The 19,338-nt window shown below is 40.0% G+C and overlaps 1 protein-coding gene across 9 annotated transcripts in view; it reads left to right on the top strand.

Annotated features, from left to right (window-relative positions):
• SPSB4 (splA/ryanodine receptor domain and SOCS box containing 4) overlaps positions 1 to 11,079 on the top strand; it is a 143,209-nt gene extending 132,130 nt beyond the window's left edge. For 8 of the 9 annotated variants that reach the window (XM_056498530.1, XM_056498532.1, XM_056498528.1 and 5 more), the window contains one exon: positions 9,787 to 11,073. In XM_056498530.1, coding sequence (XP_056354505.1) covers positions 9,787 to 9,914 — 128 coding nt within the window. In that variant the 3' untranslated portion in view covers positions 9,915 to 11,073. Of the gene's footprint in view, positions 1 to 9,786 lie in introns of all 9 variants that reach the window. The other variant, XM_056498533.1, reaches the window with a different exon arrangement.
• The last annotated feature ends 8,259 nt before the right edge of the window (positions 11,080 to 19,338 follow it).

Genomic DNA, 19,338 nt, shown 5'->3' with positions numbered 1-19,338 from the left:
AGAGGACAGGGAAAAGTCATGCGTGGTATTACCCTGCAGGCCTGCTTCTCAAAATATATTCAGCAGTGTTGTTAGAAAAAGGCTGATGGATGTTTGGAGAATGGCAGCAGGTCCATCCCAGCTGCCACCCCCCTTTCAGCTGTTCTGGCCAGAGAAGACAGATAAGAGGGGGCCCTGCTGTCCATGTATCCAGGGGGACCAAGTACAGGGAAGAGTTGCTCAGTGATGCTGCCCTGGAGATAAAGAAATTCAGTGTGAGCAGTTAGAGATAGCTATCAGATTCTAGGAATACTGTGAAATTCCAGGGGGTGTTTTTGTGAGTTTTAATGTTTGTGCTCATGTTGTATCACCCTACCCCACATGCCTAGGAAGAAGAAAAGGCACTTCAGTGGGCAAACGACTCTGTAGCCCACCTAAAGCACTCTGTAGCCCACCTACTCTCTCATCTCTTCCATCCCATCACTGGGTTTGTACTGGTGCTGCAGAGGCATCTCATACAGTGGCTGTAGAATGCATAATATGGAAATCTTCTTTCCACACTCATATTTCTCAGGAAATGGGTTTGTAAGATGATTGTAAGTGGGGCAAAGGGGTGTGACATTTCAGACAGAGCTTTGCCATCGTTGAAAGATGGTAACAAGAGTTTGTGATTCAGAAGAGCTGCACAATGGTGAGTGGAGGCAGCCCTGTATGCTCTGTCCATGCTGTGAGACTGCATTTGCGTTCAAACTGAATGCTTTAGAAGTGTGTTCAGAGACCATCAGCAATGTTTGCATGCCAGGAACAATGATGCATCCTAAATTCAGTATAAAATAATTCAGTTCATCTCCAGTACCCATTTTCTGCTGGTGAAGATTATGGTACTTAAGAAAAAAAAAATCACTTTGAACAAGTCCAAAATATAAATGGTACTAAACTAATGGGATCAAATTCATTATATTGAGCTTAATTACAACTTCACGGCTCCAGATTTATTCCAATGTAATTCTGTTAATACCAAAACAAGAATAATAAAGTGATGAGTCAGGTCTATTGTTTGTAAATCTCCACTAGAGATTATTAGCTTGTATACAATTGCATTAAAGTTTAAATGACATGCTGCTGTAATTTTTTCGCTTGGTTTGAGAAAATCTGCATATGTTGGAGCCTCTGGGCAATTTAAATTGAAGTAGTTGAGAAAATGTCATGTAACAATGATATGAGGAATGCAGACAAATATTAATTGTCTTAAACAGCTCAGCACAATTTGTAGTAATATAAGTCGGTGAGTCATCAGTTCTATTACCCTGTCAATATGGTGAAGCTTTAAAGAAAGCTGTAGTGTGGTGCAAAAGATGCTTTGAATCAATTGAATTGCTAACTAGGGTAAACAACTTTGTTGTAATAGTAAACAAGCACACAGAAAACTTGTGAGAAGTTCCAGCTGAGAATGGAGGTTGTAAGCAGTGGAAATGTTGGATGAGGGTGTGTTATTTCAGTGTGGTAGTGTGGAGAAATTGTGGTGAGGCTCCAGCATGCTGGGCACAGTACAGGAAGAGATGAAAGGGAGTACTTCACTGTCCTACAAAATGAATATGTCACACAAAATGCAACAGGTAAAAAAAGAGGCAATGGGAGAAGGGCAGAGGAGGCAGTCAGGCAACCAGGGACCCCTGGGTTCAGCACATAGTGCCAACATTTTGGTTCTTTGCATGCTTCTCATTCATTCTCTTCCCTTTTCCCTCTCCCCCTCTCATCCTTGATTAGCTAACCCAAAATAAAAAATGTCTTTAAGAGCAGCTGTGAAAACATACAAGTTTAAATTTTAGGATATTTTAATCAGTATGATTAGGTTTCCCACCAAGAAATCTCCTCATCTGCTGTCAAGCTATTAAGGCAGAAATGTGTAAATGAGTTAAAGGAATTGGAAGAGGTTCACCAAAAATATCTTTGACTTCCTGCCCCCCTTTCCTGAGCAATAAGGACTTGTTCACAGCCATAAGGCAGCTATAGGTGTGAACCTATGCATGCTATTTTATATGCCTGTTTATGAAGCACATCTCACAAAGAGATAAAATGTAAGGAATTGTTTCAGCATATTTCAGTGAGGATGTTGCTCACAGTGTGCGGGTGCCTGTTGCAATAATTGTCTGCAGTGGTTTGTCCTTGAATCCTGAACTTTCCTTCAACTTTTTCTGTTATTACTTTTTCTATAAATCTGTCCATAACCCCTGAATAACATTGTCTTTGAACTCCAGTGCATCTACTCAGTGAAATTCTCATCCAAGCTTTAATCTTTTCTCACCTTGATATATTTTAACTCCCCTCTTTATGGGCTGGCACACAAACTGAATTTAATGGTGATAAATGTATTTCTGAGATTAAAAGCTATAAAGTATACATTACAGATTAATCTGAGCCAAATCTCCATTGCCAACGTGGTAAATTTGGGGAGGTTTGATCAGGGAGGAGCCAAGGAGCCTGTGGTTGTAGCTTAGGCTCATCTCTGATGCAAGCACATGGTTTTGTTAGTTGTTTTTAAAGTGTCTATTAATTTTTGGTGTCTTCGCTACCACAGAACATTTAAATCATCACTGAAGCAACTGTCCCAATTTACCCTCATACTGTGTTCAAGAGCAAAGCTTGAGATGTGGAGGCATCTGAGGGGAGGAGAAGAGCAAGCAAAGCCAGAAAGGAAATCTTTCCAGTCCATCTTACTTATTTGCATTTTCCTGATGCACATAGGGAATGAATTCATGGGTCCTTTCTCTTTCAGAAGGGAAGTGGCCACTGGTTTTGCATATCCTCTTTGTCACCATGCAGATTTATCAAGATATGGCAAAACAAGTTAGTTGCACAGCTTGGCTGCATTTTTTAAAAAACCACTTGTTTGCTGTTAAAATTCCTTATTATCTGACTGTTTTGCAGTTTGTGAATCAGATAGAGCAGTACAATTTATTAATCTAAATTGTAGAAATAGTGTGGTAAAATGTTTTAAAATATGAGTCATATCCTTGGTTTTGGTGGTGGAAATTGGAATGTTATGATTCATATGTACATTGAAATTAGCAGTTGTAATTCAGAAAAAGAAGATTTTCGGGTAAGTTTCCACAATAAGGTGTGCTTTGGCCTGGGCCAGACTTTCTACTGTGCCTGTTGTTTACATGAAATGTGATGGATCCACATTTCAAAAAAAACGTGATCCTTTCAAGAAAGGGTGTTCCACCCAAAAAAGGGTGGATCATAAACCTACCCAGAGGGTAAGAACTATTAGAGACCACGAGGAGCTTCTCAGAGGAGTTGCTGCAGGTATAGGTGTGTATGACTATAAATACAGCTTTCCTACAAATGTACACAGACAAATTACTTTTCTAAGAACACTCCTATAACCAAAATGATTTTTAAAATGTATTGGCCTATGCTTAAGCCTACTAAATTGAAATCTTAAGGAGTGAATTTTAAGCCTTTGTTGAACTGATTGAATTTAGGCTCTGGTTCGTGAGTCAGGGTCAGTTGTCTGAGTCTTGTGTGTCTACCTCCCAGGAGATTACAAACTCTGAACTGCAAAAAACACATTGCTGTATTTGTGCTTAAAGGACAGATTCTTTATCCAACCCATAACAAGAGGCCAGTGGTTTTGGGGCTTGGTTTTGGTTGTTTTCATTCTGTTCTGCTTTTCAACCATTTTCATCTCAAGAAAGCACAGCTGGAGAGCATTAACTGAAAACAAATGACGTTGCAGAATATCTGCTTGCTCACTGCTGCTTTTTCAGCTTAATTCTGCTAAATGCTGCTTGATTCAAGTTTTGAACTGCCTTTAACTGCATTTAACACTTGAAATCCAAACCTGTAAAACAGTTCTCCCTTCCCAACCCAAGGTATGCAGAGGAGGATGGGGGGGGGGAAGATTACCCTTGAGTCCTTCCCTCTGTTCAAGCTTTCTTGCCTTCCTTTCTCCCTTTAACATATTAAATTTCAAGTGCCGAATTTTTGTGGGATGCGGGTGAGCTCCAATACAGGGCGGTGTTTGTCTTGTTTTTGTATTTCACCTTCCCCACCGTGCCTGCTAAAAGCAAGGGGCGGGTGTGGACAGCACAAAGCTTTATTTGTGCTGGCAGACAACTGCTGGAGACAGTGTCTCCTTATCAGCCGTGCCTGATAACACAAAATCTGCCCATCTGCCACCCCTGAGCTTTGGAAAACGCTGCTGAAGCTCCCGGCTGCCTGGGGAGGGGTGGCAGGGGCGGATGGACCTGGGACTTAGGGAAAAATGACAGTGCTCTCCTGAAAATCACTCTGTGCCCTTGGAATTGCACAATTCCTGACCGAGGTGATTCTCTGGATCGCCTGGACCGTGATTTAAATACGATTTCTAAGGTGCTTCACAGTTTTAGGCTGCAGAGCTTAAAGACATCTGTGGGGAAAATAGATAAGTGTTATCCTTTGTGTGAGTTTCCATTGCTGTTAGGAGATTTATTAGCATTTTTTATGGCTGGTCATAGCCTGTGTTCTTTAATATATTATTTGCAATTTCCTTTCTCTAGATTGTGCCATTTGAGGAACACAACTCAAATTTTCCATCAGTTGCATCAGGGAAGCCATAAATATGTCACAGGGGGTGTATTTATGTACCCTATTATGCATTGGAAAGAATTTGGCCTGTACTGTGTAAAATTAAAACAATAATTAGGCTTTGACAGAAAGGTTGGAAGGAAAACTCCTGGCTTACATATATTTGTGTGCTTATTGTGTGTGATTATTAAATGGTAGTTACAAATTTCTGCATACTCTAAATCACCCTAATGAAAACACTTGGGCCATGTTACCTCTTAGCAGGTGTCTTAATAACTGGGGGAGGGATGAAAATTGAGGGAAAAGGATTTAAGAGAAGCATGCTGCAGTCTGTACTACAGTGAGCACTCAGGTGCCCTGGCAGGGGACAGAGGATTCAGGGAGGCATCAGCTGAGTGCTGACAAACCATGGAGAAGCTTTCCCTTCCTGCTTTCTGCAAGGAAAAAAGTCCCACCAGGCCCAGTGTCAGACTGATGCTGTGTGTCCATATTGGAGCACATTCCATGGCAAGGGGTCTGGGGATACCATCTTGGCAAAGTATGAGGTAAAAGTGGAGCAATGAAAGGCAGTGCTGGGCAGAACTGGAGTGCTGCTGACCTAGAGAGGTAAAGACTAGGGGGCAGGAAGGAGAACAGGGCAGTAGCCAGAAAATACAGAAAACCTTGTGCCCAGGTGTGTTGATTTAGCACAGCCTGGCTTTTGGTAGCTGGGGAGGGCCACGAAGTGCCTTCTGTGAGAAACTGCTAGAACCTGACTTTAAAACTGCCTTTCAGCACTTGGAAACATTAACATGGATTGCTGAATATAAGTGCTTTTAATAAGTTTAAAGCTAAAACTATCGAAATATAAGGTAACTCGATGTCTTAGGTATGTATATAAAATAACTAAAAACAAAATTTCTTAAGTTCTGGTGACATCAGTTCTTAGGAAAACTTTCTTTGTCTTTTACCCAGCTCTAATTTTGCTGATTGTGGTTCCCCCTCCCTATCATCTCTGCTTTTATAAAATGAGATAAAAAAACGTTCTTTATAGATAAATGAAAGCCATGAACATGAGGTGCTGTTAGAGCTTTACAAATTTATTAAAAAAAAATAGCATTGTCATTTGGCAAATAAGTGTCGTCTGCTAAGAGCTGCTCTTTTGTGTGAGCGCGTGTAACATTGCAGTTAATAACATTTAGTGTTATCAGCTGCTAGATGACTTTATCTCAACTACAAAAGCCTGTTTGCAGAGAGGAGGCAGCCTTGCTGGAGTGCCAGATTGTTAAATAACTACAGGTTGCCAAAACTAAATGAACTTTTCAGCTGGTAATGATGTGCAAATTGCTCACAAAAATGTATGTGCACTGGAGGAATGCTCCCAAGCACGGGGTTGTGTCTGGTTAAAACGTTTCTTTGCCTTTGTCCTTAACCCAGCAGTGACACCATTAGAATGAATATATGTGTATGTATAATAATACAGTTATTTTGTGTTATTAATAGCTGAATAGTTACTCAATAGCTATTTTAATTAATGTAATTAACCAAATATATATTTAGGCGATTTTTAAGTTATTAGCTGTTATGTTAAACAGCCATTGAAGCTATATTGTGGCCCTCTTGGTGGAATGCAGCCCTGGGTGAGAGGAGTGCCTGTGGTTGTGCTGCCAGTGTCCCCCTGGGTGTGACAGTAGTGTATGGAAAGGAAGGTTTGCTAATGGGCCTTTTTTTAGGTACTGGTACTACTGGTACCAGAAGGGGAGACACAGGAATTAAACACTGATGTGCCAATTAAGCAGGATTTTTTAAATTCATTTTTTCTTTTCTTGAAAAATAATTTTCTGTAATGTGACAGATATGAGGAGCTGCCTTTGGGTGAAGAGGTCTCAAAGTAAACTTGAGTGAGAAGGTTATCAGTTCAAGTGTGTCCAGGAAGGTGGCTGGAGTTGGCCCAGGCTGGAGCTGTTACCCAAAAGCTGCAGTTTCTCTCCGGGTGCTGCTGCAGCCCAGAGGAAGCGCTGGGTTTCCTGTGCAGAGCTTGCTCCCTTGCCCTGCAGTGTCTCACCTTGGATTTCTTAGCCTGCTTGGGAATTTAGTACAAAGAGCCATTCTTGTGAATCATGTTTTCTTTGCAATTTTGCATTCCAGCTCAACAATTCATTCCTCCATTTTCTAATGGTAACGACTTAACTGGAGTTCTCTTAACTTTGGAAAAATTGTTAGCTCAGGTTCTTCTGGGGGCCTTGAATGTTCCAGTTTCAATCCATTGGAGATTGTTTTAAAAATACAACTCTTGTTATACCTAATATACATTAGAATTAGTGGGATGTTCTAACAAACAGTTAATATCCCTGGATTTAAAAGTTTCCCAGAGGTATTTTTCTGTAGCCAAGATAATGATGTGTCCTCAGTTATTCATCTTCCCACCTCTTGCATTATTAGACTCTTCTCAGCAGAATTTATATGATCTCAATTGAAGGCATAATTTTGGAAATATGATTTGAATGTTTGAATGTGCTGTGGGGTGTTTTGGGTGCATGGAGTCTGTGTGTGTGTTTCAGGTGGCATGGCAACATCCTCAGGCTGAACCAGTCCTTTCCCCTCTGGAAGGACTGAGTTACTCGTGGTACTTTTATTCCTGCTTTGTAAAATATGTAGTAAAAATGTGAGATGTGGTGAAAGGGGAGTGCCAGCATTTAGGTGCACACCAAGTGGTTAATAATGGTTCTGTTGAGTTAGGCTGCCTGAAAATTGTCAGTCTTTAATTTTAAAGTTCTACCTTTGTCCCATAAACTATTTCAAAACTAAGATTATTTCTTTTTCTGAATTTGTTTTTTAATCATTTAGGACTATGCACAGCTACATACACTTATAACTTAAAATGCTGTTTTTACAATTTTTTCTCAAGTTCTTACAGCTAGCACCCCAGAAAACATATTTTTATTTAGTATTGTAGGACTAACCTGTTCTGAATTTATTGTAGGTTTGAACTGGTGTTGGGAAGAATAAAAAGAATATAGTTCGATTTTCAAGTTGCAAAACACATTTAGTATGTGCAATTTAGCAGCTGTTGCAAACACTTGAGGGCATTTTCTTCAGCATTTGAAAATTCCCTGTAGAAGTGAGACAGGAGACATTAATTTAGCATTTCAAGCTTAAAAAATAATTTAACCTTTCCTTAAATTGTGTTTTGAAGTTTGGGATTAACACTGTGCCTGGCTGCACAGATGGTTACATTTTACGTATTTCTTTGTCTAGGAAAAAAAAGAGACCACATGGTCAGTTAATGGCTTTTAACACTCCTAGTCCTCATTTTATATCTTCCTAATGGGACCTCAGAGATTGTGGGAAGATACTCAGAAAATTGTTGTTTATCATGTAAGATGTGTTGTATTCTGTGTCCCAGAACTCATGATCTATTTTTGCTCCTGCTTATTAATCCTGGTTAATGAATTTTACAGCTTCATCCCTTAAGATTTAGCATCCATAATTCTGCTGTGGAAAAAATTAAAACTAAGATCACTGGTGTAGAGAAAATGTTGCTTTATTAATGGAATGTGAGGGCTCTTACTTAGTAATTTTTATTAGATAAAATTATCAATGAAGTGCATTGTGAAGAAGTAGACTCCATTTCAAGTCACTGAAGTGGTTATAAGAGAAAAAAGCTTTTTAGTCTCTCAGAATGCTTTCTAAGCTTTTTTTGCAGCCACTTTGGGGAAATATCATAGTGAACTGAAGACGACACAAATCAAATGTGATGCTGGGAAAATGATGGAAAATCTATTAAGTCAGTGGTGTGTCACCAGAGTAGACAATTCTAGCCTATAAAACCAGTCCTTAACTGGGTATTTTGTGCTTTGTAATGATTTTTTTTTCCAAGTAGTTTTAAAAGTATCAGCTAAAAAATTGATAGATTAACGCAGAATTTTAGAATAAAGTCATGGGATGGTTTGGGTTAAAAGGGACCTTAAAGGTCATCTGGTTCCACCCCCTGCCACAAGGAGACACCTTCCACTAAGCAAAGTGTGTAAATCTTCATGTGGCACTTAAAACAGATCTTGATAAAACCACTGAGTACAACACTGAGCACTTGTAAGAAATCTGTCAAGTTTATAAAATATTATCACTACAATATAGGCACAGTACTTTTTTTCCCCCCTCCATTTGAAGGTTTTTAAGGCTATTACTCTTTTGATCATGTAAAGAAGAAAAGTTTCCTTTCATCTTTTAAGTTCTTACCCTTTTAAGCCAGCACGTGCAACAAAATCCGTCTGGTTGGAATTCTTAAAGATAGCAGTAACTGGTACAAGATTTCACAGCTTCATTCCAACTCCTGTGGCAAAAGGATTTCCATTGCCAGCACTGCAGTCACAGAGATGATTCTTGCTACTATGAGGTGGAAATTTTATGATGTTCCTGCAATTCTGTGCTAGCTTTGCAGGCCAGGATGGGATATAGGGGCGAGATGGTTTGACATGCTGGGGGTCAATGTTTGGGTCTCCAGTCTTAAGTGCTATCACTGGCATTTCTGGCAGATAATTAATTCACTTTGATTAAATTAAGCTTAAAACATTTGAAGATTTTGTTTATATATTTTGGGGGTGTTTGTATGCATACATATGGGAACATACACTCTGCCTTCCAGTCAGCCAAATCCTCCTCCACTAATTTATTCACAGAGGAAAAGGTTATGTTTCCTCTAGATTTTCAAGAGTGTTTTGTTTAGTTTTTCTTCCAAGGGACTTCCTAGAAGAAAGGCTAAGAGAGTGTTGCAGGAAAAGCACTGTTGGCTGAGAAGTTTGGTTACCCTAAGTGTCATTTCCAGTTCCTAAGATGCAGAAGGAGCTGGGATGTAAAGGTCAGAAGTTGCCAGTGTAGTTCATGTTAACACAACATGATGAATGTTGTGTTATAAATACAGTAGAAACTCCCTGTCTTGTTTGAGATCTGGAAATGTGGTAACTTCTCATGCTTGATAGAATGGCCTGAAGAGTGGTTTGGCATTAATGTTTTAAACGTCACAGGCTTTAAAAGTGTGAAACTTTGCAGCCCCTTACTGTGGGTGGAATGTAGAAAATTCTGCCTTGGCTTCTATCGATTATCTTAATTGCCTCAAGATACAAAGGTTTTCCCAATACCATTACTATGTTTATGTCTGATTGACAGAATACAGAATCTCTGTTAATAAACAAAACACTGTTTGTAAATGGAGATGCTGAAAATTAACTCTTTCTTTTCTTTGTCCTGTTTTTGCAGCGGAACCCCTGCCTTTAATGGACTTGTGCCGAAGATCAATTCGTTTTGCTCTTGGCAGAGACCGCCTGCATGACATAGAAATTCTACCTTTGCCTCTGTCTCTGAAAAATTATTTACAATACCAATAAGACATCTAGAACCCTCTGGCCTCACATTGGACTTCATCAATGCAAATGGCAGAAAATTGTTTACAGCAAAATATAAATCTTTGTGATGGACACTTAAGTGTTATTTAATTTTTAATATATATATTTTTTTCTGAACCAGTGAAAGCAGATCACTGTGGGGGACTACTAAAGAATGTGAAAACATTGATTTGATTGAGGTTCATGTGTTACCTGTTGCCTTTTGTGTTTACAGTCCTGAAGGCTATCATTCTCATCTCTCACACACTGATTGGTTTATCTTTGTTGCTTCTGGTAAATGCCAATAGAAAATCTGACCTGCAAGATTCACTGTCCTGCAGACAGAGATTTTTCAATATTATGATTCTCATTTTTCTTTCTCTCTCCTACACTTTACTCCAATAAATAAAAAAAAATTAGCAAAGGAAAAGTCTTGACAGTAACTTTTGAAAAATATTTAAACTTTGGTATGCAGAGTTGTTGAGAGTTCAGTGCCCAACATAATTAGGCCTATAATGTCTAAAAGCTCTAATGTTTAAAAAAGCAGATTATTTTCTAGAAGAAGAGAATGTGGTTTTAAAACCTGGGAGGAAACAAACAGTTCATGTGTCAGATCAGTTTCTGGACTTGGTAACAGTAAGGTACAGTTTGTTGTTTTCAAGACCAAATCTAGTCCCTCCAAAGTTCTGCAGTTTATAACAAAGTGTTCATTGTCCCAAGAATTTAGGATATTCATATTTTAGGAAGCTTGTCACTTTTTTTTTTTTTTTTTTAAACAAATTTATAATTTTTATGTGGTATGAACTCTAAGTACTTTGTTTTCTCTTTAATGTATGTGTGGTTATAATGTTTATTTATCTGTTTAGCGTCTGGAGTTCTCATTTAACTGTTTCCCATCTAGGGGTGACTGATTCTGGTTTTTTCCTCAGCTCCATATGAAATGTATAAATTTTTCAGTCTCATCCCATGTTTTTTAAGATGCTGCTTTCTGTTTGTGTTTCTTACATGTTTCAAGTAATCTGCCTGAATCAGTTATCTAGTTTTTAAACTGGAAGTTGTTGTTAGGGCAGAATGTCAAATGTTTAGACTGAGCTGCCTTCAGCATATTTTAATGTGAATTTACTGATGAATGAGGAGAAAATTTCTAATAAAGTCTACTGTCCAAAGTAAAACTCCCATCTCCTTTGATGAAGTGTTAAAACTGCTCATAGCCCAGAGCTGAAGTTCAGTTCCTGGTGCAGATTTGCAAATGTTTCTGTTTGGTTCTTCTGTGGGATTGCTGCTCTGGGCTCCTGTGTGAGAGACATGGCAGGCAGTGGCCTGTCCCATTCTTGATTCACCCCATTCACCCTGAGTATGGCCATGCTCTTGCATTCAACACCATTCTGGGCAGATACCTCTGAACAAAACCTCACTTCTGTGCCAAGTTGTGCTTTGGGACCTGGTGCTTTGGAGGCAGGTTGGAGATTGACTGCTGTGCACTGATGATCCAGGCAAAACCACTGACCCCCAGATGGTTGCCCTGCTCTCAGTCAGCCCTGGGAACGGAATTACAGTTCCAACTGGAAAAGAGAAATGTGACATACAGCAACACAAGCAAGAGTGAAAGCAACAAGGCAAGGTAACACAAGGATGTCAGGAGTTAAATAACTAATGTTTGAGCTTAACTGTAAGCTTCAGCATGGAATTATTTTGGACTTGCATTCACTTAAGGTGAGAGGTACATACTGCATTCCTTCCCTTAATCTTACAAAGGGAGAGAAGCTACAGCAGTGATCCACATTGCTTACTTTTCCCACTTGCTTTATTTCATGTAAACCTTTTGTCTCAGTACATTGGAAGAAGGAGCTATAAAAGTACAATAGTTCACACAAAAGGCAGAACAAGGGTGTGTCAAGTGATCTGTCATAAGCAAGGTAAGCAGCCTTTCAGGAATGGCAATTCTGGTGGACCTTACTTTCCACCAACCAAGTCCATGTTAGGTAAGTATTCCCTAAAATTAGTGTTCTACTGTGTGTAACTACAGACTTCATGTTCCTTTGAATAACTGCTATGACACACTGTTCTTTTCACTTGACCCAGACCAACAGCTTTTTAATGTTATGGTAAAGTGGGAATTGTTATCATAAGACAAATTAATGGTGCCTCTGTATGTTAATTAACCTTATTGCTTTACAGTTGTGTTGGAATTTTAGTTGGTGCCTCTTCTGTGATGATTTATCTAAACCAAACATCCTTATTTTAACTTTCAATTTTTTTTTTCTAACATTTAATGTCTTCCAAGGCATGATAGTTCTACAGGAATTATCTTACTGTTGCCTAATTTCATATTGTGATTCTGTGGATGGTAGATACATCCTTCATATGATATTAGGGCCGTGTTTCTGGGGATCAAAATCTGTTTGATACATTTTTTTTTTTTTTGGTCTGCAGAAGCCTTGTAATGAGACTGCAGCATGGAGAATATTAATGATACTTCAGTGTTCTTCCTAACCATCCTTGTGCAAATGGATTTGCTTCCAAGAGGGTTTATAGGAAGCAGGGAGTACAGGTGAGGATCAATCAAGAATTGAGGCTAAACAAGTGGTCAGTGTATCTCCTCACAAAGAGTAGCAGGAAGAGCCTCCTCTGCCAGTGAGCTCCAGCCTGGGTGCTGTGTGCCTCACACTGATTCTTTAGGCTCCCTTTACTGGAATGCTTACTGCCTGCTTCAGGAGGGAATTGAGCAATAGTTTATCAAGTGGCCATGCATTGGCTTTTGCCCGAATCAGAGGTCAAACACTGTTGTTACCTTCCTTCAACCAAAGCTGTTGAAATTTCTCAGAATCTCTATGCTGGCCTCTAAATTCAGGAAGATCCCTACCCAGAGGTCCACTCTGGGACATGTCTCACAGTGAGGGTGGTCACTTACTACAAAGCTGCACTACTTTGAGATTTGGAGTGAGATCTTCCTTGCCTTCATATTTTCAATTTCCAGCCACTTCTGCCTTTCATCACATGAAAAAAACAGACAATCCATGTGGTGGTTTCCAGCTTTCACTGTGTCTCTATGCCTGAGTAAAAGGGAGTGCTCTAGACATGATGTGGAAGTGAGTTTCAGAATCACAGAGTATTCTGTGTTGGAAGGACTCACAAGGATCATTGAGTCTGACTCCCAAGTGAATGGCTCATACAGGGATGGAACCCACAGCCTTTTATACCCTGCTCTGACTAGCTGAGCTTATCTCATACCTAGTGTTCACATGGCTGGTAAACTCAGGGGGGCAGAAGCTCTGTAATGCAAACCACAAGAATTTATTGGTAGTATCTGAAGGAAAAGGGCACATGTCTGGGAGTTGGAACCAAATTGCAGCCTCTGTTGATGGGTGTGTACTAATTAGTGGGTTGCAAAAGGAAATATTTTACCTACTCTGCATTTGGTTCTCTAATGTGGCCCCTTCCTAGGAATTATTCTAATAATCCCTTCTGTTGTGACAGTGGTTAAGATTTGTGGGAACATGGATCGTAGCTTCTCTTCTCTATTTTCTCCCTATTGTCATTCTTCAGCCTTCTGCAGCTCATGTGAGGTTGATGAATTGATTTATCCCCCTGGAGGTGCTGCTTTGGTGATGATGTTTCACAGATGCTTTAACCTGAGTGACACACTCAGCTTTTACAGTTGCTGAAGCTGTAATTTTGTAACACCTACATTTGGAGTCACATTTGAGAAGCCACTATCCTGTGATGTAGCAACAGCCACACATATCCCACTACTAGGCTGACAGAGTCTGTTCTGCAGAGGCTTTATTTCTGCCTCAGATTGAACCACTGGGGATGTGTTGAAATGTCTGTGTTCTCATCCAGAGGCAGTGTAGTACAATCTGTAGGGAAATCAAGAAGTTTTATTTTAGTCTTTTCATGTAGTCTTTCTGGTGTTCATGTTTTTATATCAACAGATAAACTCTTGCTGTTGAGGTAGGACCTAACCTTGGAGCAGTTTCTCAGTGTTCACTTGAAGCTGGGAAAAGATGTTACAGAGCAGACATGTACAAATCATTTAAGTGTTTTTGATAGTTATAAAAGAGCAGCAAGCCAGAAATGCTGTAAAATTTCCTTCTCATCTCCATACAGTTGGTATTGTTAAACTATAACCATATGTTCTGTCCGTGGCAGGCACTGCACAGCAAGCTCTGTATCAGCTCCAGCAGAGCTCATCCAGGTGCAATTCCCACTGACATCAGCGGGAGATCTGCCTGAGTCAGCACTGCTGCTTGTGGTTCCCATGTGAAGATCCCCAAACATTTCCAATACACTGTATTGAGCCATACTTCATTATATGTAAGCAATGTCAAGCAGATGGTTTCTGCAGCAGTTTCTCTAATTTGGCAAAACATGCTGGCAAGTGTAGTTAGGTGAACGTTGTGAGACAGTTGAACAAAAAAATGTGTTTGTTGAGGCTGAGAGCAGTGTTCAAAGGGGAAGCCAGACTTCTTGGTTCCTTGCTTATGGTTTTCCATTTATAAACCTTTAAAATCTCAGTGGTTTTTGTTCTGTATTCTTAAAGGCATGGTAGGATCTTTATCCACTCCTGTTTATCTCAAAAGAATATCTGGTGATCATGAAGTGGAAATCCCTTTGTTTGCTTGATTCAAAAAGATAACAAAAAAACAACTTCTTCCTTGGAAAATGTTCTGTGTAGACATAGAGCCACAGGAAATATACAACACACACCAGCCTGGATGCCCACCATGTCCTGGCTTGTTTCTTTTTCTTGGGGTAGCAACTGTTGCTTCAGAGAAGACCTCAGTGTGTTCTGCAGGCATTGTCTAAAATAGAAACATTGTCTAAAATCTGCAACAAAGCTGAACTCTGCTGAAGGTATGTTAAAGCAAATTTGGATGTACTGTGGTGGGGGCAGAGAAGGATCAGAGCTTAGGAGAATAGTATTTGCCTTGTTTTCTTTTTTTAGCCCCACTGTACAGTACTAGTAAATTCAGAGGAGAAAGGAATAAAGAAAAGGGGGTTCTTTTTTTTCTTTTTTTTTTTTCTTCTTCCATCACCATCAGGTGTTTACTGTTGATGTTTAAAGCTTAAGTATCTTCCCCACTAAATCTTTGTTGAACAGCCTTAACAATGCTCTGCCACCGACAGGTTCAGAAGCCTCTGAATTCCTCTGGGTTCTACAGTTGTGTGTAATAGCACCCAGTTACACATCTTGTCCTGTTAGACCTTAATTCATTAACTTCTGGGCAAGAAGCACAGCTGCTCTGTCATCATTGGCACTGCTGCAGGAGCATGTGGGGGTACCCAAAGCAGCTCCCGTCCTTGGCAGAGCAGGGCTCAGCTGGGGCAGTTCCTGTGCCAGGCAGCAGTGCCACAGCAGCATGAACACATCTGCAGCCAGTGATGGATGGCTGAGCTCTCATGGCTCTGCATTTCACTTGGGAGGCAGCTTAGCAAATCCTGTTTAAAACAGGTGTCAGGATCATGTACTTGCAGTTTCATTTGTGTAGCTGTGAAAATTTGTAAGGTATATATAGGCTCTGATCTCTGCAGATGACAGTAGATGTAGAAGCAGAGCTCATGTTTTTAATAACTTTAACATATTAGGGATGCTTACAGTGGAGACAGGTATGTTGGATTTTCATGTATTGTTTCTCTGCCTTTTCAAAACTACACCACGAAAGGCAGATGCCTTCAGACTTCTAAGGAAAAGCAAACAAAACACATAAATGAGCTGATATTTTATTTCTACCAGTCCTTGTATATGACAAATGCTGCTGCCAGTTTTGAATACCAGTCACAAGCCAGCATCACAGGCACTTAGCTGAGATCAGAATCTCCTCAGTGGTGCCTGTGTCGGTTTCCTCCATAATTAGCTAATTTTTAAGAAAAAGGTGTTTTACCAAGTTACTCAAATTGCAAGTTGAACTTGAAAATGCACTATTCTAATGAATAAAATGCTTATAGCACACTTAAGACTTTATTAGCAGAGACATAAGAAACTGCTTCACACATACCTGGGAAACTAGTGAAGGTTTTTAATGGGAAAATGATTCAGTCTTTTCTCATTTTACTGAGAAAATCAGTTTGGGAAGTGCACTGCTGCTTATGTAACAAAATGTGAACAGCTGTAAGGCTGTTCAGTATTTTAGTATATGCATTTGGAAGTGACTTCTCAAGCATAGTAAAGATACGTGTGACATTATTTTGGGGACTGAAGTTTTACTTCATTTGGAGATAACTTTCGGGAATTAAAGCTGTTCTATCAAGGCTATCAAACCAAAACCAAAGTCCCCCCATAAATTAAGCTACTTGGGTAAACTTGACCTGGCATCAAGTGCTGCTGGTATTAAAATGTTTCCCAAGTCCTACTATCTAATTGCCAAAATAAACCCCCATTGGAAAAAGCCATATAGAAAAGGAAAGGAATGTTTTGAGTTCTGAGATTAATTCCATGTTGTGCCAGAAACTTCTGTGTTCTTGATTATTTGCTGATTCTCCCTCCACCCCTGCCTCTACCATTTCCTGTGTACATCAAAGACAGCAGTCCGATCCTCCATTTTTTCATTGATCCGAAGTTTTCATGATACAAATAAAACCACCCAGTTCATTTATTCATCATTTCTAATCTTGCTGCATCTTTTACCTCACTGGTATTTGAGACTCAGGCTGTGTTTCCCAAGCTGAGCTTCATGAAAATCCACCTTGTAATTTCTTTCTTCTCCTCACCATCTGCTTTGGGGAAAGCATCTTCACTGTTCATAACTGCAAGAACCCACTCAAAGGATGTTGGGACCTGTCACATTGGTGGCTTGCTGTTGACCTGACCTAATTAGTTTTTAATTTAATAGCTGTCCAGTCATTAAGGTCAGTGCCCCCAAATGGCCTCATTCTGCACGTACACACAAAGACACAAGTGACCATTCCTAATTTGCAGCTAATACACCTTTTGTCTTGTGTGTTTGCCTTTTATATGCAATTTCCCTTGATTCTTCTACAGGGCCCTAACTATGGGAAACAGTGGGTGCTTCAGCCTTCTGTGAGCCCAGTTGAATTTGCCTTCTCAGAAGGATCAGCAGTATTTTAAGTAAGAATTTGTTTTAGATCAAAGTTCTCTGAGCTGTCACAAGAGCATTGCACAAGATTGGAATAAATATGAATTTTAATAATACAGCTGCTTAATGTTGAGGTTTAAAACTCCATGCTTCAGTTGCTCTCACATAAAAATAAGAGAAATAAAGCTGTAGTTCTAATACAGAAACTTCCTCCTCTCTGAGATCTGTGACTTCCAGCTTCCTGCTGAATCTGAGCTGAAAAAAAGAATCTGGAGAGGCTGGTTCTTTGCAATGTTTGGTGTTCCCATCCCCCACAGAAGTGGGAGCAAATGTTTTCAATTGTCAAATAACCAACAATAAGTGGACAGGTGGGATAGGAACCTATCCCAGAATGTTGTGTCTTGTGCACTGAAAAGTGAAATAATTGGGGTTTTTTTCCCAGAACTTTATCTCTCTAGAAAGATCTCCTAAACATTTATCTTCTGAGCATGTGCATCCCACTGGGCATGAGGAGATGCTTCTAATCCTTTTGAAATACCAGCCTTTTGGATCAGGCTGTGACGTTGGAAAATGCCCTCTTTTTATTTATTTTGTCTTTAGTTAAGGCTTTAAAGTTTTGTTTGATTTATGGTTTTGGAACTTATTTGTAGAAATATAAAAATATTCTTTTTTTTCTTTTGTGAGCTTCTTTATGAATCAAGAAGTTTTTATCGTCTTGCTATAATTACAGAAATTGGACGGTTAAATTATGTCTTTTATGAGACCAGCTGAATGAAACTGAAGAGACAATTTCAGACACAGAAAGGTTTCACTGAAATACAAACACCAGTTTTCAAAATTAAATTCAGATAAAGAACTGTTTAAACTTGAAAAGCACTGGTTCTGTGCCCTGTTATAATTTCCCATTCCAGAACCACCAGCAGTTCCTGTGTGTTCGGCTGAACCCACCTTTCCTCTCTCTAATGACTTACTGAATCTTGCCTCTCAGTTTTGAGGGTACAAAACTCTTTGATGATATAATTGATTAACTTGTGCAAGTTAAACTTGTATCACGAGTTTGAAGCTGTATTTTGCCTTGAGGATCAAAGCTTCAGCCTGCATATCCTGAAAGCTGGTCTGGCTTTTAGAGTACAGCATTAGTCACATTAAAGATATTATCTTTGTAAATTCAGTCCTGTAATATCCTGCAGTAGTGGTGTGTATGTTCACACCATCCCTTCTTACAGAGAAGCTAACTAAAAAGAGCAGATGTCATATATTTAATCAAGATCTTTCCCTTCTCTGGTTTTCCTGTTCAAAGAAGACAAAGATGAATGAGTTCTGAGAATTTAAGTCCTCTGCTGTTTGCACAAATCTTTTTGAATGGTTTTGTGGGCGTACTCCTACTCTGCTGTCATGCAGAAACATGGTAAGAGCTTACTATGAATTTCAGTAGTGGAGTGAAGGAATTCAGGCACAGGAGGGGCTTTCTGTAGCCATCAGAGGTGTGATTAAAAGGGAGCTGAGCAGGTGTTTCCCTCCCTCTCATTCCCATTCTGGCTCAGGGCAGGACTTCCCCCGACCATCAGAGATTTCTTGGGGTGCGCTGTGTTTCCTTGTGTGGTGAGTAATGGGAACAAGTTCAAGCAGGGGCATTAAAAATCCTGGTGATGCTGACTGACAGGTGGGGCTGTGGAGGCATTAGCCAAGCCTGGCAATGCTGCTGAGCCTCTGCCTGCTCTTTGCCAGGCACATGCTGCTGATGGTGGCCCTGTGCCTCACTCCCCCCTCAGATTGCTGTGAAAGGGGGAGCTCTCTACCAGGCAGATGCACCTGGCCAGGTTCCTGGAGATGCTGCTGTGCTGATGAGAAAAACATCAGCTAGACTTTATTGCCAAAATCAAGTTTTCTCATAAACCCCAGCAATTTGGTTCCCGAGGCTTTGTCATTCAGTCTCTGCTTACGTTGGTTTGGAGGGGCTTGATCCCAAGGTGATGGGTGCCAGGAGTGCACCTGTGTCCTTTTTCCCCACTTTTCTCCTCAGACTGTGGGAAATAACTGGATTTTGGTTGTTTTCCACTGCAGTTTGCTGCGGATCCCAAAAAACCCATCAGAGATCATTGCTCGTTTTTCCACCACCAGGTGAGTAGAGGTGGTTGTATTTCAGGAGTCTAGTTTTAGAATATTTTATGGAATTGGCCAAGTAGCTTTTGCTTCTGGGGTTTCCACAGTCTGTCCATGGCAGATCCAGTCTGTGTTTCAACTTAGTGCCACTCTGAGCTCCCAGTCATAGGGAAATTAACATTTTGGGAAATTCTTACAGCTCTACTTAATGATTTGTGGATTATGATGATTTTCTGGAAGTAGGCTATCCATCCTGACCTGTTTTCTTCCCACTCCCTGTCAGACTG

Source organism: Oenanthe melanoleuca, chromosome 9 (genome assembly GCF_029582105.1).
Source record: "Oenanthe melanoleuca isolate GR-GAL-2019-014 chromosome 9, OMel1.0, whole genome shotgun sequence".
Lineage (NCBI taxonomy): Eukaryota > Metazoa > Chordata > Aves > Passeriformes > Muscicapidae > Oenanthe > Oenanthe melanoleuca.
The sequence above is the reverse complement of the archived record's forward strand: the minus strand, read 5'-3'. Positions and strand labels throughout refer to the sequence as shown.